This window comes from Zingiber officinale, chromosome 10B (genome assembly GCF_018446385.1).
Source record: "Zingiber officinale cultivar Zhangliang chromosome 10B, Zo_v1.1, whole genome shotgun sequence".
Taxonomy (NCBI): domain Eukaryota; kingdom Viridiplantae; phylum Streptophyta; class Magnoliopsida; order Zingiberales; family Zingiberaceae; genus Zingiber; species Zingiber officinale.
Window position 1 is genome coordinate 73,488,641 of NC_056005.1, and position 27,240 is coordinate 73,515,880.

The window sequence follows — 27,240 nt, forward strand, 5'->3', positions numbered from 1 at the left end:
TGTATCAATTTTTAGTGATCATAGGCCAACTATGGGGAAAACAAATGTTTAATTAATGGACATCTTGCCCATAGATCATAGTTGGATATTTTAAAATGTTTTGAAAACAATTCTATGTTTTATTTACTGTAGTATAGTTATGTTGAAACATATGATTGCAAAACTAAGGTTCAAATTGATACAAACTTGAGTGATTTTCAAAGTGTTTGAGTTTTTATCAAAACTTTAAAAATATGATGAATTTTCATGGAAATATATTTTTCCTTGTTAAAGAACATTATAAGAAATATGTGTTCAAAATTTCATGATTTTTTGAATTTTCTAGAATTTTTTATGCATTTATGAAGTTGGCTTCAGAATGTTGAAATTCGTTTTGGGTTTGTTCAGCCCGCAAATGATCCTGCATGACAAAATTAAGAATTGCAGAGTAAAGCATTGTTACCAGGCTATAAAAGGGGTACATGTGCAGGTAATAAGGTTTAAGTTAGAACAGTGGTGTGCCAAAAAAATGAAGAAGGTTGAACAGTAACGTAGATGTGTGTATACACGTGCGTTGAAACATATTGGTTAAGGAGAGGAATTTTATAGGTCTCTCATAACCTTGTAATAATAAGTGGCAGAGAATAGGAGAGATTGTTGGTGTAATCGACCCAAGTTTGATCTGTACGATCATGGTTTTGATGTGCGTGTCAAAGTGTTTAAGTTAGACTTTCATATGTGTTTGATATGTGTTTGAGTCATGCAGGACTTGGTGAAACACACATGAGGAGCTTGGTGCGGCTAAGCTTGGGAAGCTCATCCTATGGCTCGGGTCCATGAGATCGGTGAAGGATGGTGCATCCGAGGGACCGCGGACGAGGAGCAACGGAGTGAAGCCGAAGGAAGCGGGCTTCAAGGCAACGTGAAGGATGGCACGGAGAGGAGCCGCAGGCTCGAGTGCATCTGAGGGACGAAGGACGAGGAAGAGGGCTTTAAGGGCGACTCCGGAGAGGGTGAGTGTGTGTGTAACCGGGACCAGTCGACTGTTAGAAGTTGCAGTCGACTGAGCAGTTGACTGGGAGCGAACATTCTGTTCGCTCAACCATCAGCGACCAGTCGACTGGTAGTTTTACCAGCCGACTGATAAGTAACCGTTGGCTGACCATTGGTGCTGAGAAGTAGCCGTTGGCTACCTCTAACGGTAGCACCTGTCGACTGGTGGAACTACCAGTCGACTGGTGCCGAGATGAGTTGATTAGTTGATCAACTCTCTCCTCTTATTTATAGGAAGCTTTGGAGCTTGAAGGAGGATACTCATATTTGTTGAATAACTCCTAGTCTTTGCCCAAAGCTTCCAAGCTATGCTCTCTTCCTCCTAAACCTAAGTTCATCTTGTAAGAGGAAGAGAGCTTTTGTGAGAGGTTGTACTCCACCGAGAAGGAGTAAGCTCTAGCCGGGGATTACCGGGGATTGATCCACCAAAGGATCAAGGGTTCGTCCATCTCAAGGACACACTGTGGAGTAGGAGCAAGCAATCTTCGAACCACATAAAGGAATTGTGTTAGCGTTTATATTCTTGCTTATCTTTATTGCTTTAGTTTTTGTATTCCCGCTTGCGTAAACTAACCTTGTAGAAAAGTAATCGATTTGGGGGTGTCGTCTATCCAACCCCCCTTCAAGCCGACCACCGATCCCTACACGAGAGACCAAAGCTGACGAGTCAACATGAACGGAAGGAGGCAACGATAAGACTTTGGCAGGGACATGGAGGAGAGTTGTCCAGGTACTATCCATGGTAGCTTCTGTAGGGTTGCCCAGGATCTGATCGTGAAAATGAGAATAATCTGTGGGCAGACCATATAAAGCCAGAGACATAAAATATTTTTTTTTATTTTCAAGCTCCGCAACAGAAGTGACCACAGGTGGAAGTAGTTCATTGAAGTCACAAAGAAGGCTAGAGACTGAACCTAAATAGGTATACATTGAATCCTTAACCTGATGAACATTGAGGATGGTCATGAGATCTTCACAAACCTGATAGAGTCGCCGAGAGATGTTTGTAAAGAGTTGTTGAGCCTGTGTCCAAACAGAGTTACAGGTTTTGTGAGTGCGGAAGACATCCCTAAGAGATGGATGGATGGATGGTGGCTCGGATAATGCAACACAACTGGGCGTCAACCTTTTTCCATAGAGGACGATCGACGACTTGGACATCCTCTTTGGTGTGATTGAGATGTGTCTCATAACCTTGTCCAACAAACCAAAGCTCATTGTGAGAGGCCCAAGAAGAGTAGTTCTTACCATCCAACTGCTCGGAAGAGAGTGGTGCAGTGATGTGGTTAGTAAAGATTGAAAGATCCGGTTTTGGAGTGCCGGAGAAGGCCATTGACTAGCTCAGTGAAAGGGGGCACATGGCGAAGAAAGGCTCAAGCAATGCAAGAAGATAGGTGAGGACGGTGGAACTGCAGGAAGAATAATCTCTGCCGTCGCCAAACTGCTGATCTCCCGAGCTTCTCTCTATCGTCGAATTGCAGGAGAGGATGAAGGACGGTGTGCTTACGATGCAGGAAAATGCTAGCGTCAGTTCGCGAAGAGAAGAGGAGGGCAACAACGTCGAGCGATGCTGCGGCGCAAGGAACGACGACGCAGAGAAAAATAGGGTTTGCCTTTCAACCTCGATTTGATACCCATGTGGAAAAGAGAAAATCTCTCTATCTTATCATTAATATGTTTACATGTAGGTATTTATATACATACGGAGAGAAAAGAAAAATCAATCTCAATTCCTACATTCAAGGAATACAATCAAGATCAAGATCAATCTCAATCCCAATAATCAAGGGAATTCAAATCAATCATAATCTCTACAATCAAGGGAATCTTCAGAAGTATTCAACAAAATTATTCCTTGACCTTTGCGCAGACCCCACCTAGTAGGATAAGGCTTGGTTGTTGTTGTATTCCTTGACCTTTACTTCTCCAATTCTTGAATGATTTCTGATTCCATTTTGTCTCCACAAAAGTCATTTGACTCCAACATTCATCTACTAGATTTCTATCATCGGTGTAATAACATATGTTCTTTGAGTTCTCAGTTTTCACTAGTGACTGTCCTTGGACTGACCTAAATGCTTCCCAAGTTTGGCAAATCTGTTGCTGTTTGCATGAAGTGTGCTTCTATGCATTTCATTGCCAAATGCCATTTCTTTTGGACATTTGAATCTCTCATTAGTTTCCTTTCTCATTGTCCTTTGTTACAATTCCCAAGTTATACCACAAAGTTTTTGGAGATCTCTATTGGAATCAAGCCATGAACGAAGAGATGTCTACTTTTCTCATACGAGAAACACGAAGAATGTTCAACCACCTTGAGATATAGGACTGCTGCTGGATCTTTCCTCTTACTACCTTAGGATAGGAAAATTGATCCAACTAAAGCTCCATTACTTGACAGAGAAAGAAGTTGAACTTATGGTGTTGATTTGAGATTTTTCACTGGTTTCTCATTTGAAATCTATTTATGTTCATTTTCTCTGTGGATGTTTATTAGAGTTAGTAGTTATTGTAGTGCAAAATCATAGCCCGAGCTCAAAAAGTGTACTTAACTATATCTTCTCAAGCAATATTAGTCATGACTCTGCACACTATTTCTAGAGAGAAGGAGCTTATAAATCAAGTCTGTTGGCGCCACCAATTGATACTAAGTTGCAACACATCTCTAATTGATTCAGGTAATTATTACTCCATTTCTTCTAGAAGCTTGGGAGAGAGACGTCAAAGCTCATCTTCAGTAATCAAAGTTTCATCAATTTCTGAAAGTCCTTTCCAAGGTTCAAGTGTTTCTTGATATGGTAGTAAGTCCTCAATATTGAAAATTGGGTAAATGTTAAAATTATCATGCAAGTCAACAATGTAAGTGTTAGTTCTATTTTTTCTCACAAGTTGAAATGAGCCAGAGGAGCGAGCATGAAACTTTTTGAAGGAGTTTTTGGAAAGTATTCTAGATAATTGCGAACAGGCATATAGTCCCTCTACACTATTTAAACTTACGATATGCATCAACTTAAATTTTATAAGTCTCATTGCTTATTGTTATTTTCGTCCTAACATTGGCATGAATCTCTCTAATATTCTTAGTAAAACTCTCAGCTGGCTCTAAAGAATAAGAAGTGGTGATAAGTGAATCATGTCAATATGATGATGAGCTTTTGACCTATATTTGATTTTGAATGGACTATGACTCACGGTTGTAGGTGGCAAGATTTAAGTCCCAAATGTCTGAATTTTCACCCACTAAACACCTCAACTAAGTTTTCTAGACCACAATTAACAATGTGGCCTTTCCATCAGTTTGCAGATGAAATACAAAAAAAAGGTTATTAAATAATTTCTATAGGATTTTTCAAAAATAACTAACTTCACATCTTTGTCTAACACTATAAGCGTGGGTAATCCATGCAAATGTACAATTTCACTTTATGATGCATCATTTTTAGGGGGAATAAAATGTTTCATTTTTAAAATGCTGCCTACTACTAAAATAGAGTTGTGGCTTTGGATGGTCCTTAGACAATGTCCTAGGACTTGCAAGGTATAGATTGTTGCATGTACAATCCTAGATTTTGATTAGTTATCTTTGCCGTTTGGCATGTGTGATATTGTGATATAATTCATGCAACATTTCGTCGCACTGAGATCCAATAAAATCAATCTAACACTAGGGCAATAGTATTGACTTTTCCAAAGTGTCCAGCTAGACCACTTGCATGCAATTCCCCAATAGGGAAGCCTTTAAGTAAAGCCGGAACATATAGGCATCATGTGCCCTTTAATATATAACAGTCCCAGACTACAAAGTCTACCAAATCATAGTCATTCCCATTTTGCATCTTGAAAAATAATCTCAAAAATAGGACAAGCGTCTGCGAGTCGATTTAATCCTTCTACTGTCATATCCATGGTGTGCAATGTGGTGACAACACAACACAGTGGATCATTTGGTTTGTTATCCACATTAGAACGATGTTTCAGAACAAAAGGATACTCTTGTAGGAACTCAACCCACCTAATATATGTAGTACTTAATTTCTTCTAAGATTGAATGAAACTTAGTGTTTTATACTCTGAATGGAAAATGAACTCATGGGATAGTAGGTAATAACCCTAATACCTTAGGACTTGAATAATAACATAAAACCTTTTGTTGTAGGTAGAATAGTGTTGTCAAGTTTCATTGAGTTTTCACTAAAAATTGCAATCGGTTGACCTTCTTGGTTTAGTGTGCCCCTTACATCTACTCCTGATGTGTCGCAAGACACTTTAAATGGTTTGGAGAGATTAGGATATCCAAGCATAGAAACCTTAGTCATCATTTCCTTGATCTCCTTAAAAGTTGTTGATGCAAATTTAGTCCATTAAAACTCTCCTTTTTTAGGCAGTTTGTTACAAGAATCATGATGGTTCTAAAGTTCTTAATAAAGTAACGATAAAAGGTTGCAAAGCGTAATGAGCCTTTAAAAAGGTATGTTGTTCGACCAGTAATCTGGATTTGTCAAAATGCCTTATGTAGAATTGATAAACATAAGAAAGAGAACTTGGAGTTGTAAGAAAGAGCACTTCTTCATATTAACAAACAACTTAAGCAATGTTTTTGACTTGAGGGTCTTCAGGACAAGGCAAATGCCCTTCAACTATTCATCATGTGTTACGCTATGGATTAGGATATCATCACAATAGACCATAATAAATTTTCATACAAAGGGTTTAGGACTTGTTTCATCAGTCTCGTGGAAGGCACTAGGAACATTTGAAAGTCTACTGACTGTTCATATCATTTTGCATTTTAAAGGCAGGTTTCATTCACTGACAATCCTGATTCGAATTTGGTGATAGCCACTATGCAAGTCGATCTTGGAGAACCAACAGGTTCCTGCTATCAAGTCAACAATGTCATCAAGTCTCAGTATGAGAAACATATACTTTGTTGTGATCTTGCTGATGACACAACTAGCTATATATATTCTCAAGGAACCATCCCTTTTTGAAGACCAATAGTCAAGAACGAGGCTCGAAATCGCGCTTTCCCTAATTTGACTTATTTAATTTAACATGATTTAGGGGATTCATAGGATAGTGTGGTAGTGTGGTAGGTTGGCATTTGTGATCATGGGATCATATAAATGGCATATTGGATCGTGCGCTCAGGCTACAGTTCGTTGGATAATTCTCCACTAGTTTTATCCTAGAACTCATTTAAAATCTCTTTCACTTTAGGGGAAGGTCTTTTAATGAATCTCCGGGGCTAATTTTGACATTTTGAGCTACTAATGCTACCATGACTCCCGATTCCTTTTCTTCTTCAAATTGAGGCAGTGTGATCAGGTGGAGAAGATGTTTTGACTTCAGCTTAGGTTTGTACTAAGCTTGCTAGGTTTGGATGAGTATAGCTGAATATTTTGGCCATTGTGCTATAAAAAGTAGGTGTTTTTTTGTCCATAGTGAGTAATAGAGAGATTGTAAAGTTAGGGTTGACCAAGGATAACATGCACTTGTAGGGAGAACATCACGTTGTATTTTATCCTTATATGAACCAATTTCTATAGGAACCAAACACCTTTGTATAACTAGAAGGAAGGTCTAATTTACTCATGCTACCTTGTAGGGTGTCGGGTGTGGTTTAGGGTTGATTTGAATCCTAGAAAGGCTTCTGTGGAAACTACGTTCTTGCATCTCCTACTATTGATGACGATTTTGCAAGACTTTTGCATATTGCATATGTGGAAGATGCTCGTGTGTTTTCACGTGTCGTCAAATGTGGGTGTGCAAAGAATACAATCGTTATATTAGGTTCTATGGTCTCTTCTATAATTTCTCACTTTCATGGTGCTCGTCAATGTGGTTAATTTCTACATATCAAGGGTTAGGTAGTGTGACATTTCATCCTTAGGGTTATGCTCATGTTCTAAGGCTAAGATTTTGTGTGGGAACTTGGATGCTACATGATCCTAACTACGACAATTAAAACATTGAATGTTATTTTTGTTTCCTAAGGGCTTGTGTATTCGTCTCTACTTGTTAGATGATAGATCTAGGGCAAGTTAAGCCAGTGTATTTAGTCGATTGTAGTGACGCCCTATAAGTAGGAATGCTATTGGAATTGCTCATCTTTTTAGTCTTTTGTCAAACCTCTTCGATCGAGGTTAGGGTAAATAATTTGACTTGTCTTTTAATTTCTTATCTCAAGCCATTAATGAAGAGTCTAATTTGGGGTTAAACGTATTCATAAGTTTTCAAATTTACTTAGATATTCTATTACGATTGGTTCTAATTTGCTTAATCTCTTTTGGTTGCCAAAGTATATTGGAACATATTTATTTAAAAATCCATTTCGTCTCTATCCATTGTGGGATTAGTTCTTTTCCGTTTGCAGCGTATTAATATTGGACATGATGCTAATATTTCTTGGTTGAATCTACTTTTTGTAAATCATGCTCATTCAGTTTAGGTCATATCATACCAGCCAAAGTAGTCCCCAATTTAGGTGACCTAGTCGAGCAATGTGTTTGGGTCTAGTTGGCCATCAAAACTAGGGCATCTAGTTTAAATGGGTGATATCTATTTTTGATATAGATATAGGTTTAGATCTAGGTCAGGTTTGGGTGCCTTGGAAGTGGTTCATCAATGATCAATTGATAGTCCCAATGTGAAAGATGCTAGGTGATTGTTGAGTTATGTGTGATATGGTATCTGTGAGTTCGGGACTCGTGTCTTTTACCATAAGCTTATACCAACAACATAAACTTTAAACTTGTTCTAGATCTTCCACTCTACATCAGAGGGTCTTAAACTTGTATTCCAGAACGTGACACCTATTATTTATCTCTCTAATGGTGGGGTTTCTTATTATAGACCAATGTGGAAGTTCAAGTAATGAGATTTATAAATTAAGTAATATAGTAATTTTAAGGAAACAAATTAGAACTTATAAAGTAATGATGAAACAAGTTGGAAGTTAGATAACTAAAATTTAGTGTGCTAAATTTAATTAATAGTAATTTTAAAATGGAGTTGATGTGAGCCTCTACACGACAAAGTCCATGTATTAGCTAGAAGAGTGTTGTGCTAAGGGGTCTTTAGTTTTTTTTTTCTAGTAGCAATTATTTAAAGGCTAAAAAAAATCAAATTTCTAATTGTTGATACTGCCAAAGGAAGAGAAGTTGGCCGCTCGAAGTAAATCGTGTGCAGTGGAGGTGGGTAGGCGAGCTATGAAGGCAATTCAAGCTTGAGGAGGATCGAATTGCATCAGCAAAAAGAAGGAAATCATGAGAGTTAGAGGTTGGTCGGGGAAGGAGGTATAGAACGGAATGCAAGCTTCGGTTCTAATATCAATTGATGCACGATAACGGATGAATAAAACACTATCCTCACCTAGAGAAGAAAAGTGAAAATTCTAGTAATTCAATTCAAGATAATTAAAATAAATGATTTTGCACTCCTTTTATAAACCTAACTAAAATTATATAAATAAATATTCTAAATAGGAAACTCCTTTTATAAACCTAACTAAAATTAAATAAATAAATATTCTAAATAGGAAAATATGATAAGAAATATCCCAATTAATTTCCTATGTATTGCCTAAATAGAATATATTAATTACCAAGTAACAAAAAAAATCAAAATTTTAATTTAACGCAGGCATTTTATCCTCGATTATTCTTTAATTTGTTTCTTTTTATTGTTGAATTGCCAGTCTGAAATTATTTTTAATTTATTTTCTTCAATTATTCTCTTCCTTCTCTACATTAGATTGTAGATTAGTTCAATTCTCAGTAGTTGTATCATTGATATCAATCATGAGGTACTTATCAAGTTTTGCAATAGCCTATTTAGGACTATTAGTAAAAATATGACCTGCTTTACAAGCCATGGATCTACCCTCTTTAGTCAATTTGAGCACTTTTTTCAAGTTTCTACGTTTCCATCGCCCCATCAAGGATACATCTTGAGTTTATTTATGGTGGACCTCAATAAAATCTTCATATAAAAGAGTATTTATTGTGTCTATGTGGAGCATCTTCTATCCCTAACCAATGAGAAAGGAAAATGTAATACAAACATAATTATGCCAGTCAACAAATAAAAATCTAAAAGTAATCCACATCATAAATATGGAAGAACTCCTTGTGACTAACGTGCTTTGTAAACTTGATTGCATGACTTTAAGTCCCCTCGGGACGGTCTAGTGGCTAGCGCATGAGGTGCTGCCACCATGAGGTCTGGGGTTCGAATCTCAGCATAGTCGAGGTAAATGCCTCCCTCATGCGCCAGTCACTATTCCAAAGGCTAGTAGCCACTCGTGATTTACCTCTTCCGTGTTGACCCTGAGACAGGTTGGCGGGGGCGTTGGGGGCGAGCATAGTCGCCTTTTTGCCACCTTGATTGCATGACTTTAAAACCTAATAGACAGTAATGACAATAAAAACAAATAAGTTGTGCTTCAAAATTATTCCACGTTTCTGTCTCAAAAAAATTCGTTGTTCCCTATCATGATTGATGGACAAAATTTGGTGCACACTCCCTTCCAACACGACCAAGCTTCTATGTCTTTCTCCCATAGAAAAGAACAAAATTGAGTGTAATCTCCAATTGATAAAGAGTATTAATAATAAAAAATGGTGCCACAAACTTGAAAAAAAAAGAAGACAATTTTTAGTGACTAATTTTGTTACTAGATTTGTAAACGAATGTCTTATGCCTAAAATTATTAATAATAGAATTAATTGGATCAGTCATTAAATGTTACAACAGATATAATATTTTATGTTGATTTTTTCCATTACATATATAATTATTATCCATAGCAATACTTTTAACAATAACTGATTAATAAATCTCATCTTTTTATTATGGTGCCATGATGCTTAAAAAAAATAGGGAACTAGTATCTATGTCATTTGGGACTAGTAAAAGCCTTTTTTTATACATTACGATTGCAAGAGAGAAAGAAATATACTCAACTAATTTAGACCATAACTTGTGAAAGCTTCAGTATTAGATAGGTTTACATCATCTTGACATAATCATAATCTCTTATTTAAGACAATATTTCTTAAAAAACTATGAGACGCTAAACACAGAAGCACGACAGAGTAGAGAAATATTTTTTTTTTCTCTAAATCTATCTCAAGAGTACCAAAATATGTTAGGTTAGCTTATATAGGCTATACAGTCTAAAAATATCACCACAATCCTAGAGCTATATAACAACTGTTCCTTAAAAATAAGAACATAGCAAATACAATTCTAATGGCATGCAAAGAATTCCATTTTCCAGCTTCTCCTTAATGAAGTATTTGCCAATTTCAATATGTTTAGTACGATCGTGCTGGATAAGATTGTTTACAATGCTTATGGCTGTTTTTGTAATATATCTGGAGGATTTTCTCTTTAGGACAGTAGCATAACGACTTACAAGCCATTGCAGAACTTAAAAGATATTTGCAATGCTTAAAGAAATGTTACAATTGTTTTATATTTCATTCTTATGTACGTGTCTATCACCATTTATTTTGTGTTGCATTCTTGAAAGCAAATCTAAAACTTATCAAGAACTAATGTTAGCATTTACATCATCAAGTTATTGTAATTTTGATTTCCTTGATGATCATGGAATTAAACTTTTCAGGTGGGACAAATCACAACCTGCTACAGTTACAAACTTGATACTCCTGAAGCTTAATGAGGTAACCTTTGTTACTATATGATATAGATTATACAAATTGTTCCTTTCTCGATGGATTATCTTACCAAGCACAAGCAGTTGTTGGCAGATAGAGTGAACATTCATTGTATGACTCCTTTATTGGTTTATTAATTAGTATAATGATCTGATGCTATAGCCTTCAAAATGTTCATATTGACAATGAAAGTGATTATCAACCAAAGAAATGTTTCTCATTTTTTTACATAATTCTCAAATCCTATGAATGTCAATTTTAGTAAAGTAGTATTTGGAGTTCACATACCATTTCACACCTATTTTTTGGACTAAGATAACTCCTATGACAGTATGTTGGAACTGAATCATACAATAGTAATCCTATCTGTCATGAGAACACAGTTTATGGACTTATCAGAACAAGTTCGATTTTGAATTGGCTAATAACAAGCCTATGTACCCTGAGAAATTGGATATGAGTTAGAAAGCTAATGAATTGCGGAGAGAGAACTGATGAGAGTTATTTTCAATATCATCATCCATGAGTCTTTGACATGGGTAAAGGATCTACATCTCCAGTATCATTTTTTAAGTAATTTTTATGTTTGATACCAGCCATGAGCGTGATTTAGGTATTTTTTTATGCTGAGGGTGGAATCAGGTGTAGAAGGAACTATTTTCACCTTAGACTTAAACTAGACTTAAATAGGAGATATTGTGGCTGAATTGAGTTTGAACCACGATGAACCAAATTGGATAGGTTCAGTTGGATGGGTCAAGTTAGGGTTTGGTTGCATAATAACTTTTTTTCCATCCTCTTCTCCTGCCTCTTCTCTACTTAGCACCACTCCATCACACTCGAGCCTCTTGCCATTATTTGCTTGTCTACATTGCTAGTACTGTCACCTTACTAGTCGCATGCCACTACTTGTTCTACAATACTTCATTGATTGTCCAACCACCAGTCATTGCCACTAGAAAGACGAGAACTCCTCTTCTTCCCTCCCACAATCTACAATGCACCTGTCGACACTTGCCTTTTGTAGTTGGTCACTTGTGTCACTGCATTGTTTCTTGTAGTTTTGTCTCTGACAATGGGGGGTCTCTTTCCTCACCTCCTTGGAGAAGTAACAACCTTGGTTTTTCTCCTTAAGCAATAGCAGTCAAGTATTTACAATTCTACATTTACAATGGGTTTCACCCTTCGCTATCTTGTGGTTTACTACTTCCGTTTCTTTGTCAGCCACGTGGTGCATTCACAGAGGCAAGAAGATTATGCCCCTTTTGTGTTTTCTTGTGGTAGGAATGCTTGCATGTATGATTTGTTTAGATGATGTCTTTTGCTATTCTCCGTCTCTAGCAGCTCTCAGGTGATTGAATACTGACAGTGACAACAAAGGAAGTTTCTTTGTCCACTCACAATGGCCTATCCCTTGTATTTTTTAGTAAATCGCAGTGTAGGTAGGTTGTTTTTCCTTTCTTGTTGGATTGGGAGAACCTTATAACAAGGAGGTTATATAGATATTGCAAGAAGTTATTGTTACCTTTTTTGCTTGTTTGGTCGTAATTGCTTGTGTTACCCTCATGAATTTTGGGATTCATTGATCATGTGTGCCATGTTGATAGTCTCATTATCTACTTTTTGAGGTAATTGCTTATATGCTAATTTAGGTATTGTCTATATATGCTGTTATTATGCTGACACTAGTGTGGTATTTTAGATTAATTATGCACTTTTATTCTTGTTATTAGTTAATGTTTACATTAGTCTAGCCCATTGACCTAGGATTTATCATAACTGTCGCATGACTTGTTTACGGCTGTAAATTTTATAGTGGAATCTTGATTATATTGTGGATCGGTCCTTCTGCTCATTAAGATATTTTATTTTTTTAACTATTTTAGCAGTTGTATTAGTCTTTTCACCTCGAGTGTGTGTTGGAACTTTGACAAGTTGGATGTGCTGGGCTAATGCACTTGGGCTAGCTTCCCTAATCATGCATGTGTTGACCATATACATGCGCCACTCTCTAATGCAGAATAGGAGAGTGCAAAGATTCCCAGGAAAAGTACGAGTCCAACCATGGTCATTGGTTGGTGTTTAGCAGATTGCAGTAATTATTATTCAAAGGATGGTCCAGTCATGTTTCTTCCTTGCAGTTGATAGAATAGTATTTTTTTTTTTTTTCATTTACCTTATTGTCATTACGTCATGATGATTCACCTACTCAGTTTACTTTGATGACTCTTCTCGTGCCACTCTAGGACTATGAGAGGAAGGAGTTTGGTACTTTGTAACTATCCCTCCAAGTGTTATTACAAAAAAGTTGGACGAACATTATTGTCTAGACCATCATCACTTTATCATTTTTATTCTACTTATGCATCGCCATTGTACTATAACTTTTGATAATAATGATAGTGCATGCTTTTCTTAGAATGCTACTAATCTGTCAAAACTTATTATATCATTGTCATTTTTGGTACCACTTCCATGGTACAATCTGAACTTTGATGGTTGCTTAATTTTGTGTCTTCTCAGGTGTTATTTTCACTCTTCATCTTTCACTTTAATCATTTCTATAATTAGATGGCTCACATGCTTTATTAAAGGCTAATTTTTTCTACACAATCATTATATTTTTTTGTTCCTCAATTTCCTAGAACTCATCCATTAGCAATTGCAAAATCATTGAATTGTACACAACATCTCACCCTATTCATTTTTATTCTAGGATCTATGGTTGATAGTGACCTTGAGTCGGATGGACCCTACTATCTAGTTGTTGGATTTCCTTCAAACAAGGAAATTATCATCTTATCCATTCATTTGTTAATCTCATGTATTTCAAAACAAAATTCTTGTGCTAGGCACGTGCCCTTGTGGTTTCATTCATGTCTAGTTCATTATGGTATTAGGGTTTGGATCCTAATCCTAATCAGTCTTTCCTAGATATCAGAAGATTTGAGGAGTTGAAGCTAAGTCGTGACATGTAAGGCTCTGCGGAACTTTTGTTTGAACAGACCAGAGGAGTTGAAGCTTCTTATAGGTTTGAACAATGTCTGCCTTAAAGGAAAAGTATCTGTTGATATTTTGAAAGAAATAGGTCTACTTGGATGCAAATTTGTAGGTAGATACCATCAGGGCGCTGTGACCTTGTGGAGTTCACCTTGGGATCACGACACTTTCACGTTTTGCATTTTTTTTCTTTTCTTTTTTAAAAATTATTATTATTATTTATTTATTAAAATATTTAGGTTAAAATTTTTAATTTCAATTAATATATTTTATATTTTAAAAATACTGAAACTATATTGGTACGATACGATATGATACTGAAACCGTATCGTTTCGATCATAAATCGAAACTCCGATACTGGCCGAAATTTTAAACCACGGTAGATACATTGCTTTTCATGCACCATGCTCTATGGTTTAAAGGCAGACATGGGCAGAAGCTCATCTATTTTATATCCGGTAGGCCAAATATCTCTTTTACCATCTGGGTTCAAGTCAATTGATGCAGAAACCTAAGAAATATCATATAAAGAAATTTTAAAATATCTTTACTAAATCAAAGTGGTCTCAAGAATTGCTCTATACGAGGAGCATGCTGGAATATTGTAGCATTTTCTGGTGCTATTGTGCTTGCTTTGTTATTAATAGAGGATCCTCTTCAAGACTTTGCACTTATATTGGAAGCAACTTAGCAACATGGAACAAGAAATAAAGCCATTGTAAGTTGCTCTCATACCGAAGCATAGTGCAAAGCTTTAACACAATTTGTAAATTACTGTAGTTTAAGTGTTTACTTGGAGTTCTTGAGTTTTCAAGTTGGATCAGTGAATATGCATTGCAACCATAGTTTGTAAAACAACCTTAAGTTTTTTTTTTTGTTTACATTCCATGCACCATATAACATTCCAATAAATAAGAAAATTGTTTGTAATTAATAAACCAATCAAACATCCCGGGGATCTAAATTGAGTACTACTTTATTATCTCTAAATCATAAATGTTGTTTATTTATTCTTTATACGGAATCGGAAAGTCCTCGGGAGTGTATTGTCCAGCCTAGTCTGGTCAAGGGTCTAAGCCTCCAACGTCGTCCGTTTCTTTACCTGCCACAAACCAAACCTAATGAGTTTAACTCAGCACCTCCAAACTGTAGCAACAAAATTCCTTAACCAGTCGCGTACATCATTAAATCTACCTTTACTTGGAATTTATTGTCAAACAAACAAGTAAGCAGGCATATAGGCATTTTTCACATAAAACATTAAACTATGAGTATCACACAGCATTATTTTTGTGTATCCTTCGCATTTTCCTTTAACATTTATCGTATATCATTCTTAGGTGGAGATGCATTAGTCATCCTTTATCCTTTGTTCGATTGATCAATCTGTTTAACCCTGGTACTAGGTGGCGGGGCGTTAGCAACTCTCATCACTGGGTCGTGGTCAAATGTAAAAATTTGGTATTGGGGTTCCTCTAGGCCTTGTCCCGTAAACGGGGTCCTTTTGGGCCTTGGCCCTCACAGAATTTCCATTAGTCCCCATCATCAGTGTCTTTTTTTTTCATTTTTTTTTCATCATTAAATAAGCATTCATACCATTGATTTAAATAAGGCTCACATAAACATGTATGTCATTAACTACATGAGCTCGATAAGCATGAATTTCACTAAGTAAAGCTAAATAAGCACGATTATTATTTACTACGTAAAGCTAATTAAGCAATCATATCATTATATTACATGAGGCTTAAATAATCATGTACATCATTCACTACATGAACTGGATAAACATGGATATTGTTCACTAAATAAAACTAAATAAGCATGATTATCGTTTACCACATGAAGTCAATTAAACAATCATACCATTAATTTATATGAGGCTCAAATATGCATGTATACCATTAACTACGTGATGCTTGGTAGATATGAACATTACTAACTACTTAAGGCCAGCCTGGATTTGACTCAAACTCAATTCCAAAGTCCCAAACCCAACTCCTGGTCAACCGTGACCTGTTGGGTCTCCATGCCTAACATTTGGCCATACTCGACCAACCTCGAACTAGCCTTCTAGCCTCCTCTATCAGCCTTGCGTCTCTCGATATCTCCCCATCTTTCACGCCTTGCCTTCAGGAGCTTCCTTCGGCCTCATTCTAGTTGTGGGGTCCTCCTTGCAGAGTCATACCAGGACTTCCCTTGCCAAGACCACATGCTTGGATTTACACCCTTTGTCAAGATCACACTTGGACTTTCCAATTGCTTGACTCCTCACCAGGACTTTCTCCTTTGCCAAGATCACACTTGGACTTCCAACTGCCTGGCTCCTCACCAGGACTTTTCCCTTTGCCAAGATCACAGTTGGACTTTCCAAATGTCTAACATCCAGTTAGGACTTTTCCAGTCAAGTCTCCTGTCAACCTTGACCTACTTAACTTGTATTCTCATCAACCTGGTCAACTCTTTGACCATCTCCATAATTGGACGATTGCTCCAGCAATCTCCTTATATTGTCAAACATCAAAACTCAAATCCTGACTCAAGCTTGACTCAACTCAAGCTTGACTCAACTCAAGTTTAGTCAAACTGGTCACTTGACCTAGGGAAATTGCCCCAACAGTTATTAGCAATTTAACCCCCCTTAAGTAAAATAAAGAGCCTATTATCAGCTCCCCCTTGAATTTTTCTTTTCTTTTTTTTTAAAAGTCGGACCTTACAAATCCTCTCCCCCTTTAATGGCTTTCGTCCTCGAAATTTTAAACTTACCAATTAACTCCGGGTAGCGGTCCCTCATGTTAGCTTCTGTCTCCCAAGTGACCTCATCAGCGTGGTTCAACCACTTGACCTTGACCATCTTGACCGTTCGGTTCTGTAGCTTTCTCTCTTGCCGGTCCAGTATCTGTATAAGTCTCTCCTCATAGGACAGATCTGGGGTAAGCTGCAGTGGTTCGAAATTCAGCACGTGGGAGGGATTCGATACGTACTTGCATAGCATTGAGACATGGAACCATTATGCACCCTTGCAAGATTAGGTGTCAAGGTCACTCGATATGCCAATGTTCCCACCCTGTCTAGGATCTCGAAGGGCCCAATTAATCTCGGGCTGTGCTTACCCTTCTTGCCAAATCTCATAACATCCTTCATCGGTGCTATTTTCACAAAAACGTGATCACCAACTGCAAATTCCAGGTCCCTTCTCCTTTTGTCAGCATAGCTCTTTTGTCGATTTTGAGCGGTTTTCATTCTCTCCTTTATTCTGGCTACTAGGTCCGCCGTATGCCTCACGATTTCTGGATCCACCTCTACCCTCTCTCCCACATCATCGCAATGGATAGGAGATCTGCATTTCCTTCCATAAAGTGCCTCATAAGGAGCCATGCCTATAGATGACTGATAATTGTTGTTATAAGTGAACTCTACAAGTGGTAGCTTCGATTCCCAGCTCCCTTGGAAATCGATCACACACACTCGCAGTAAGTCTTCTAAAATCTGTATCACCCTCTCCGATTGACCATCTGTTTGGGGATGAAATGTTGTACTAAATAATAGTTTAGTCCTGGTCGAATGCAAACTTTTCCAGAAAGCCGAGGTGAACCTCGGATCTCTGTCTGATACTATAGAAACGGGAATCCCATGTAATTTGACTATTTCCCGAACGTACAACTCTGCATACTGAGTCATGAGAAGGTTGTCTTCACTGGTAGGAAATGCGTTGACTTAGTGAGTCGATCAACTATCACTCAAATGACATTAAAGCCTTTTACCGTCTTCGGTAGGCCCACTACAAAATCCATGGTGATATTCTCCCATTTCTACTTAGGAATTAGAAGTGGCTTAAGCATCCCTGCTGGCTTTTGATGTTCTACTTTGACTTGTTGACAAGTTAGGCATTCAGATACGAATGCGCGATGTCATGTTTCATACCTGGCCACCAATAAAGTAACTACAGGTCCTTATACATCTTTGTACCCCCTGGATGTACAGAATATGGAGTATTATGAGCTTCTGTCAAAATCTCAATTCTAAGTGAGTCAACACTAGGAACCCAGAGTCGACCCCGAATATAAACCAAATCCTTAGACTCATCCTTCTGTATTCACTTTTGTAGCTGCCCATCAATAACTTGTCCTGTCCGAATTTTGTCCCTCAAGGTAGGTTATACGGTTAGAGTGGTTAAGCTGGGAGCCTGACCCCTAGCATATATCTCGAGGTTAAATCCTTGAATTTCTGTTTGAAGAGGTTTCTGTACTGATAGTTGTGCGATGACTGCCGTTTTCCTACTCAAGGCATCAACAACCATATTAACTTTCCCGGGGTGATAGTTAATATCACAATCGTAGTCCTTCACAAGCTCTAGCCATCTTCTTTGTCTCATGTTCAGCTTTTTCTGGGTGAAGAAGTACTTTAGGCTTTTGTGGTCAGTAAAGATTTTGCACTTCTCCCCATACAAATAGTGTCTCCATATCTTAAGAGCAAACACAACCGTTGCCAGTTCAAGGTCATGGATCGGATAATTTTTTTCATACACTTTTAACTGCCGGGACGCATATGCAATGACTCGTTCGTTCTGCATAAGAACCGCGCCCAAGCCTAGCTTCGAAGCATCTGTATACAACACATACTCTCCCTGTCTTGATGGCATAGCTAAAACTGGCGCTGTAGTAAGCGCTTGCTTCAACCGCTCAAAACTGTCTTGACAATCAGCTCCCCATATAAACTTAGCATTCTTCTTTGTCAGGGCCGTTAAGGGCACTGCAATGGAAGAAAAACCCTTGATGAATTTCTGATAGTAGCCCGCCAAACCCAAGAAACTGTATCTCAGTTGCATTTTTAGGCATTGGCCATCCCCTGACTGCCTCGACTTTAGTAGGATCTACTTCTACCCCATCCTTCGAAATAATGTGGCCCAGGAATGTTACTTTCTCTAACCAGAACTCGCACTTGCTGAACTTTTCAAACAGCTTTCGGTCTTGCAATATTTGTAAGGCGATCCTCAAGTGTTGACTATCCTCCTCCCTGCTCCTCGAATAGATCAAAATGTCATCTATGAATACAATAATAAACTGATCGAGATATGACTGAAATACGCGATTCATGAGATCCATGAAGATTGCTGGGGCATTTGTCACTCCGAATGGCATCATCATAAACTCATAATGTCCATATCGCGTCCTAAAGCCGTTTTGTGCACGTTCGCTTCTTTTACCCTCAGTTGGTGGTATCCTGATCGGAGATCTATCTTTGAGAATACCAACGCCTCTTGCAACTGATCAAATAAATCTTTGATTCTTGGCAAAGGATACTTATTTTTCATTGTCACTCTATTCAATTCCTAATAATTGATACAGAGCCTCATACTTCCATCGTTTTCTTCACAAATAACACCGGTGCACCCCATGGCGAAAAGCTTGGGCAAATGAATCCTTTATTCAATAGCTCTTGAATTTGATCCTTCAGTTCTTTCATTTTTGTCGGAGCAAGTCGATACGGTGCCTTAGAGATTTGCACGGTACCCGGTATCAGCTCAATGGAAAATTCCACCCCCTTTTCCGAAGGAATGCCAGAGACATCCTCAGGAAATACGTTAGGAAATTCTCGGACAAATTCGACATCCTCCACCTTCTGGCCGACTGTATCAGGTATCAAAATAACATTAGCTAGGACTCCTTAGCATCCCCTCATCATGAGCTTCCTTGCACTGATGCAAGAAATGAGGTGCGGCCTCTGTCTGTTCCTGGTTGCTTCAAAAATAAATGGCTCCCTGCGAGGTGGTCGGACGGACACTAACCTCCATCGGAAGTCGATTAAGCTCCATTCTGCGATAACCAATCCATTCCCAGAATAATGTTGAACTCAAGCATTGGCAACACAATGAGATCTGCCTGAACTACATGCTCCTACAGTCTAAGCTCCATGTCCTTCGCCATCCTGGTAGATAACATCTGCTCGCCAGAAGGTAGAGTCAAATCCCCCTGTCTTCTGGTAAGATTCCCGGTCATTTTACGAAGGCCTTGGATATAAATGAGTGTGTAGCTCCTGAATCCATCAAAGCATAGGTAGCTACGCTTGCGATAGATATCCTACCTATGACAACAATACCATTATACCCCTTTAAGCATAACAATTTCCGAAAATCGCCCGTTAAGCCTCTTAACATTTCGAATCGATCAAATTTCCGTCCTTATTATGTTTAAAGCTCTATATTTCTTGTCTATAATCCGGTTATTGGAGGTCCCATCTCAGATCATGTAAAAATTGAAGACATGCAATCCTAAATCGCCCATGCTTAACATTTTATGCGATAGGCAATAAATACATTAATTAGTTGGATTACCTGTGACAAGCGTAGTGTCTGCTCTGCTTCCTTGGCATGCATCACAAATGCTCGTCCAGTCACTGGTTCTCGCAACTTTGGGCATTCTTTAGCTTTGTGCCCATCTTCTTCGCATTTGAAGCACTTGTAGGTACCCCACAGGCACTGGCCATAGTGCAGGCGATTGCACTCCTTGCACAATGACTTTTCCTCTGTCTTTGGGGCAATTGCTCCCTATGCTTGTTGCTTCGTTTTCCCTTGAGGCTTCGGCTGCCCCTGTCCTTTCTGTGGTCTGATATATGACTTCTTATTCTGTTGTTGTTGTTGTTGTGGAGGAGGAGGCCTCTTCCTCTGCACTTCCCACTCGATATCTTTCAAGGACTGCTCGGCTCTGTAGGCTCTAGTGACAGCGTCCTGATATTCAGTCAGATCGGCCAGCAGAACGTCTCAGCGGATGGTAGGCCCGAGACCATCCAAAAAGTGCCTTAATTTTTCAGTAGCATCATTTGTAATTAGGGGCACAAAATGACATCCTCTATCAAACTTCTTGATAAACTTAGCAATAGACAAGTCTCCCTGTCGGAGACTCATAAACTCCCTCTTCAACCTCGATCTCACATCAGCGGTAAAATACTTTTTGTAGAAGATCCCCTTGAACTCCTCCCAGGTCAGGGTATTCTGATTAACCTCCTTTTCAGCTCCCTCCCACCATAGAGAAGCATCATCCTTCAGTAGATATATAGCACATCGCACTCTGTCAGTGTCAGCCATATCCATGTATCGGAATATCACCTCCAAGGATTGGATCCACCCCTTAGCAACAAAGGGGTCATAGTGCCAGCAAAATCCTTAGGGGCCATCCTCTTGAATTGCACATACACGTCCTCCTGTCGTCCCCTATGGACATTACTAGTATGTTGCTCCAGGAGTCGAGTCATTCCTTCCAGTATACGGGTAGCAGTATCTGGTAGCGGAGATGGGGGATCAGGCGCGGCATGTCTCTCCTCATGTTCTCCTCCATCACGGCCATCTTCCCTACGCCTTTGATAGACCCGTCTTGGAGGCATACCTGCACATATCATCCAATCCTACTCGTAACCATCTTACACTCATTCGAAACATTTAACCGCCTAACTTTTATAACATATAAGCATTTAAATTCAGCATATACAATTCAAAGCGATAATAACACACAGACTTGGGGCTCAGCTCATGAACTTCCCGGAACTGGTAGTACACATCCCTTACAAGATCCTTTGCTCTGATACCAACTAAAACGATCCTAAGTTTTTTTTTTGTTTACATTCTGTGCACCATTTAACATCCCAATAAATAAGAAAACTGTTTGTAATTAATAAATCAATCAAACATCCCGGGGGTCTAAGTTGAGTACTACTTTATTATTATCTCTAAATCATAAATGTTATTTATTTATTCTTTATGCGGAATCGGAAGGCCCTCGGGAGTGTACTGTCCAACCTAGTCTGGTCAAGGGTCCAAGCCTCCAACGTCGTCCGTTTCTTTACCTGCCACAAACCAAACCTAGCGAGTTTAACTTAGCACCTCCAAACCGTAGCAGCAAAATTCCTTAACGAGTCACATGCATCATTAAATCTACCTTTACTTGGAATTTATTGTCAAGCAAACAAGTAAGCAGGCATATAGGCATTTTTTTCATAAAACTAGTATCACGCAATATTATTTTTGTGTATCCTTCAATCATCAATCATTACATTTTATAGTATTTTCCTTTAGCATTTATCGTATATCATTCTTAGGTGGAGATGTATTAGTCATCCTTTATCCTTTGTTCGATTGATCAATCTGTTTAACCCTGGTACCAAGTGGCGGGGCGTTAGCAACTCTCGTCACTAGGCTGTGGCCAAATATGGAAATCTGGTATTGGGGTTCCTCTGGGGCCTTATCCCGTAAATGGGGTCCCTCTGGGGTCTTGGCCCTCACATAATTTCCATTAGTTCTCATCATCATTGTTTTTTTTTTTTCATTTTTTTTCATCATTAAATAAGCATTGATACCATTGATTTAAATAAGGCTCACATAAACATGTATGTCATTAACTACATGAGCTCGACGTGCATGGATTTCACTAAGTAAAGCTAAATAAGCACGATTCTCATTTACTACGTAAAGCCAATTAATCAATCATATCATTATACTACATGAGGCTCAAATAAGCATGTACATCATTAACTACATAAACTTGATAAGCATGAATATCATTCACTAAATAAAACTAAATAAGCATGATTATCGTTTACCACATGAAGTCAATTAAACAATCATACCATTAATTTATATGAGGCTCAAATATGCATGTATACCATTAACTACGTGATGCTTGGTAGATATGAACATTACTAACTACTTAAGGCTAAATAAACATCCACACTCTCAGACCTCCTCAAACATCAAATGACCAATCATTTGGCAAAATCTGTTGCCACCCACACACACTTCAACAACTTCTCAAATCTTGTCGCAAATAGCCCAAGGAATCCTTCCAGAAACCTGCTGCTTGTAATGCCCAACTCCCCCTCAAAAACTTACTGCTCATGCCCCAATTTCCCCTCAAAATCCTGCTGCTCTTCGCCCTCACAATTCCCCTCAAAATCCTACTGTGTACAACCCAGAAAAGTCCCATAATCTGCTGCTCTTAGCCCTCAAATTCCCCTCCAAAAAAAAACCTGCTATGGATAATCTAGAAATCCCTCAAAACATGTTGCGCGTATGGGTTCAAAGAAGCAGAAAGAAAAGCGGGGAAAAACTGCTACGAAAATAGACTTAAAGGAGTGGAAAGAAAAAGGTTTAAGAGGTGTCTTGCTTGGAGGCTTGGTGTTGGCGCAGGTGACGACGAGAAGCAACGGTGGGGCGCCCGCCTCGTTCTTCCTTCCAAGGTCGAAGCCAAGAGCTCTCCCTCCCCCTTTCTTTTCTTCCGCTAAGAGCTCTCCTTTCCCCTTTCTTTTCTTCCACCGAGGGCTCTCCTTTCTCTTTTTTTTCTCTCCTCTTCACCGCCTCTCTTATAAGAACTAAACCCTAGGGTTAGGTCCATTCCTTACCAATTGGGCCGAGCCCATGTGTCTATTAGTTGGTTATTAGCAATTTAGCCTCCCTTAAGTAAAATAAAGAGTCTATTATCATGCTCTCCCTTGATTTTTTTTTTTTTAAGTCGGACCTTACAGTTTGTAAAATCATGATCCTCGATCTAGAAGCACAAATCGAGCCTGGATCGTGCAAAATTGATTTTTGTAGTAGAATTGGAGTAGGATTGGAATAGGATCGGTAGGATCGGAACATGATCAAAACATGATTGGAGCAGGAGGAAGCTTTGAGAGGCTATAACTTTTAACTTGGGTTGAACCACATAACCTATAATATATCAAAACGAAGTTCGTTCAGAGATCTATAGTTAGTTTCAAGGTTTACCTTAACCGTCTAGTTTTATGAAAAAAAATATCATTTAAAGCGTTTTTGAAGGCATGAAAGATTTTATCTTTTTTTATCATCTTTTGCAGACTTAGGGTTAGGATTTTGAGATTATTTAAATATCTATTTAGTTGTTTTTGAGATAGTTTTTTAGCAATAATATTTTACCGTTTTCTTCTCTAAAACGATGAGTTTTTGGATGTTTATTGTCTGATATTCTGTGGAATCAATAGGTCTTTAGAAGATTATTTTCGACGTTTGTGTTCAAATCGAAGGATTCAATAGTTTCTATTATGGTAGCTACTTTGTTGACCTTTAAATTAAGTCATCTTGTCAATCAAGGGAACATTCTTAAGGTTGAATGTGATTATTATTATTATTATGTAAATAGAAATTTTATACTTTTTTATTTTATGACATGAAAATATAAATATTATTGAGTGCTACTGAGCGAGAATGGTAATTAAATTACAAGTTAATTTAAATTTGTGCAAGTAATTTGGTCGACGATTGCATGTATATGCAAAATTATTAATCTATTTATATACAAATGAAATTTTTAGATTTTTTTTAATTATTAATCATGTATCATAAAATTTTAAGGGTTTTTGGTAGGATCGTACGATTCTACGATCCGATCCTGACTGATCCGATTCTACGATCCGATCCTGACTGATCCGATTCTGACGCAAATCAATTCTGCGTAGGATCATTATTCTATAAACTATGTTCCCTTGGGACGGTCTAGTGGCTAGCGCATGAGGTGTTGTCACCATGAGGTCTGGGGTTCAAATCTCGACAAAGCCGAGGTAAATGCCTCACTTATATGTTAGTCACTATTCCAAAGGCTAGTAGCCGTCTGTGATTTACCTCCTCCGTGTTGGCCCTGGGACTGGTTGGCGGGGGCGCTGGGGCGAGCGTATTCGCCTTTTGCTACAATTATCCTATAAACTATGATTGCAATAGTCAAACAATGACTTATACTTACCAGCAATTTAGTGTTTCATAAGAAATTGGGATATTTTTACCAAACCACTTAGTTGGAATTAGTTTATGTTTATGCGCAGCAAGCTTGACACGAGATATTTATCCCACAATTCCAGCGTATCTATCATTTAATTCTTAGGCTTGATATGACAGATTAATTGCTTAGCAATTATAAGATGCTAAGACTTTAAAATATACCTGTAAAGCATTTTTTTCCTTGTAATTTGAGGTTTTTATTACTGTACACCACTTGGTGATAACTTCATAGTAATAACGCCCTATTCTGAGTAATATTGATTTTGTTTAAATTCAATTAAATGATATCTTAAAGTATAGAAAAGCATCGAACCTGTACTGCTTTTCATTCTGAAACATGTTTATTTTAAACCAATGTGCACAAAATTCTAATATATTATAGCAACCGGATGTTTTTCTTATATATTGTTTAATAATAGGCAATCAACTGTTCCCTCAGTTTTTGATTTTGGAAAGAATTGTCTGGGTGATCCACTATCTGTACTTGTCTTACCAAGAACCCCCAGATAAGTGAGCATTTGCTTTGGACTATTGGATCTTAAATCAGCAATTATTTGTTTTCCACGCATTCCGTTACTGCTTAGGTGAAGAATGCTACTTTTACCTTTGCCATCACACAAAACTGTTAGACATTTGCTGTATTTATATTTTCTTTAGCCGCCATACATCATGTTTAAGATGTTGCTGGCTTCCAGTATAATATTTAAGTACTGTTTTCTACTTCTTTCAGGTGAACGCACATGAATCAAGTACAATAGACCTCATAAAGGAGAAAGAGCCTGAATTTTATTCCTTGGTGACTCACGTGCTGAATCGAGCAAAGATAGACTTCGGTCTATAGCTTGCAACTACAGAATCATTTTTTTGACAAATATGATCATTCTTGCTGTTCTTGTAGAGGCACAAACTTGATATTTGCAAAAGCTAGTGATCCGTGTGCAACTTACTGCATATCAAACCCAAATGGTCAACAAATTAAAGTGTCTAGGGAGGATATTACAAGAATTGGTACATCCTACAAAGGTCAGGCACACCTGTGATGCAACCTCGACGGCAACAAATGTATCTTAAATTCTCTCAAATTATAGATCCATCCGTTGCTACTTGGGATCCTTGTGGACTTATTGACTGTCTATTGGTGTTATGAGCTGAATTTAAGTTTCACCTAAATTAAACTTAAGTGTAACATATTTAACTGGGATTTTGTTGTTCTAGGTTGAACTCAAATTGAGGCTGAATTGGTGTAAAATTTCCATCATTGCTCTCAGTTACCAATACGTGCTTCCTTTGTAATGTGCAATAATTGAGGAACAATTACCGCCCATTTCTGTTGTGTTCTGAAATTAAATTTCACCTAAACTAAACCTAATTGTGGCATAGAGTTTAAATGGAATTTCTTGGATCTTGGTTGGACTCAAAACTGTGGTTGAAAAGGACTTATAATTAAGTTTTACCAAAGCATTTCATGTTTGGCTAAGTTTATAACAGGTTGGAATGATCAGATTTATTTGGAATAAACATGCTTGCTAAACTGGTGCCTTGAGGAGAGATTGATAAAATGGGAGCAACTCTGGATCAGTATTTTATTATTATTAATTATTATTATTATTAACCTTGTCTAGTTTTTTTCATCTAAATTATGACCACATGTAAGCCTCGGGCAACGGTGTAGTAGCATGTATTCTTAATTTTTTAGACATCCAAAGATTAAGTGAATGGATAATTTTTTGTTTAATGGACAGTTGACTTAAGAATATGGATTGATAAACCGTACGCTATGAGCATTTTTTTGATTTATTTTTGTAGTTACTGAAAAATTTTTATGGGATCGGATCGATTATCTAAGATAATTAGTACCAATTAAAAAAAAAATAACCATAGGTAGCCCCGGGCTATAATACAATCGTGAAGTACTTCCACAATTAATCAAGTATGCACGAGCCAATTCTTAATTTCATTGCACTATAAAATTAATTTTCTTTATTGGAAAGATAACCCTAAATTTGTACTTTTAGATTTATTATAAGGGTCGGTCGAAAACTTCTAGTTAAAGCTTTCACTAGTCCAAGTCTAGAAAGTTTAAGCAAAGAAATGCAAATGTGCTTTTCCATGGATGTTTTGACGGAGTTACCTTTATCAGTCTTTTAGATTGCAATAGAATGGCTTGGACCGAGAAGAACTTAAACTTGAGAGAAATTGGTCTAGATCAAGAGGACCCGTTGGCAGATAGTTTGGATTGAGGATCTTGGATGACAAACATCATGGAATGAGTGAGCAGTTAATTCAGTTAACGTTGGGTTGAGGGCTCATGGATGGTCATTAAGTTTTGAGGAAAGATAATGAACCCTTTATTTGAGTTTATTGTTCATAAATTGTATTGATGTGTAATTGCATAGGTAGAAGTTTAACTACCTAAGGCCTTGTTGAAGCCTTGTGTAATTGCTCATGTATTGATGTGTTTATTTACAAGCACAAGTGTTAGACCTTATGATGGATTTATGGCAAGTTGTAAGTAGAGAAGAGCAACTTTCAAAGAGTGGAGTAGTAGAATCTTTATGTTTCAAGACGTGGAGGGGAGGTTTCTGAACCATGTAAAATTCTCATATTACAATTGTATATTTAGTTTTCTCTACCGCATTCACATTTACTTTGATTCAATTATCATGATTATATTTATCTCACAAGCGCCCACACTCACATTAACATCATCTCTTTATTCCCTTCTAGTCTAACATTCAATC

The 27,240-nt window shown here is 37.7% G+C and overlaps 1 protein-coding gene across 4 annotated transcripts in view; it reads left to right on the plus strand.

Annotated features, from left to right (window-relative positions):
* Positions 1–25,776, plus strand: part of LOC122029911 (tRNA threonylcarbamoyladenosine dehydratase-like) — a 67,970-nt gene extending 42,194 nt beyond the window's left edge. The window contains exons 10-12 of one of the 4 annotated variants that reach the window (XR_006125235.1): positions 3,711–3,809; positions 10,667–10,724; positions 25,230–25,776. Coding sequence is in view for 2 of the 4 variants with exons in the window: in XM_042589052.1 (XP_042444986.1) it covers positions 10,667–10,724; positions 25,230–25,340 (169 nt within the window). In the remaining 2 variants the exon portion in view is untranslated. Of the gene's footprint in view, positions 1–3,633; positions 3,834–10,666; positions 10,725–25,229 lie in introns of all 4 variants that reach the window. The other 3 variants (XR_006125236.1, XM_042589053.1, XM_042589052.1) reach the window with 3 other exon arrangements.
* The last annotated feature ends 1,464 nt before the right edge of the window (positions 25,777–27,240 follow it).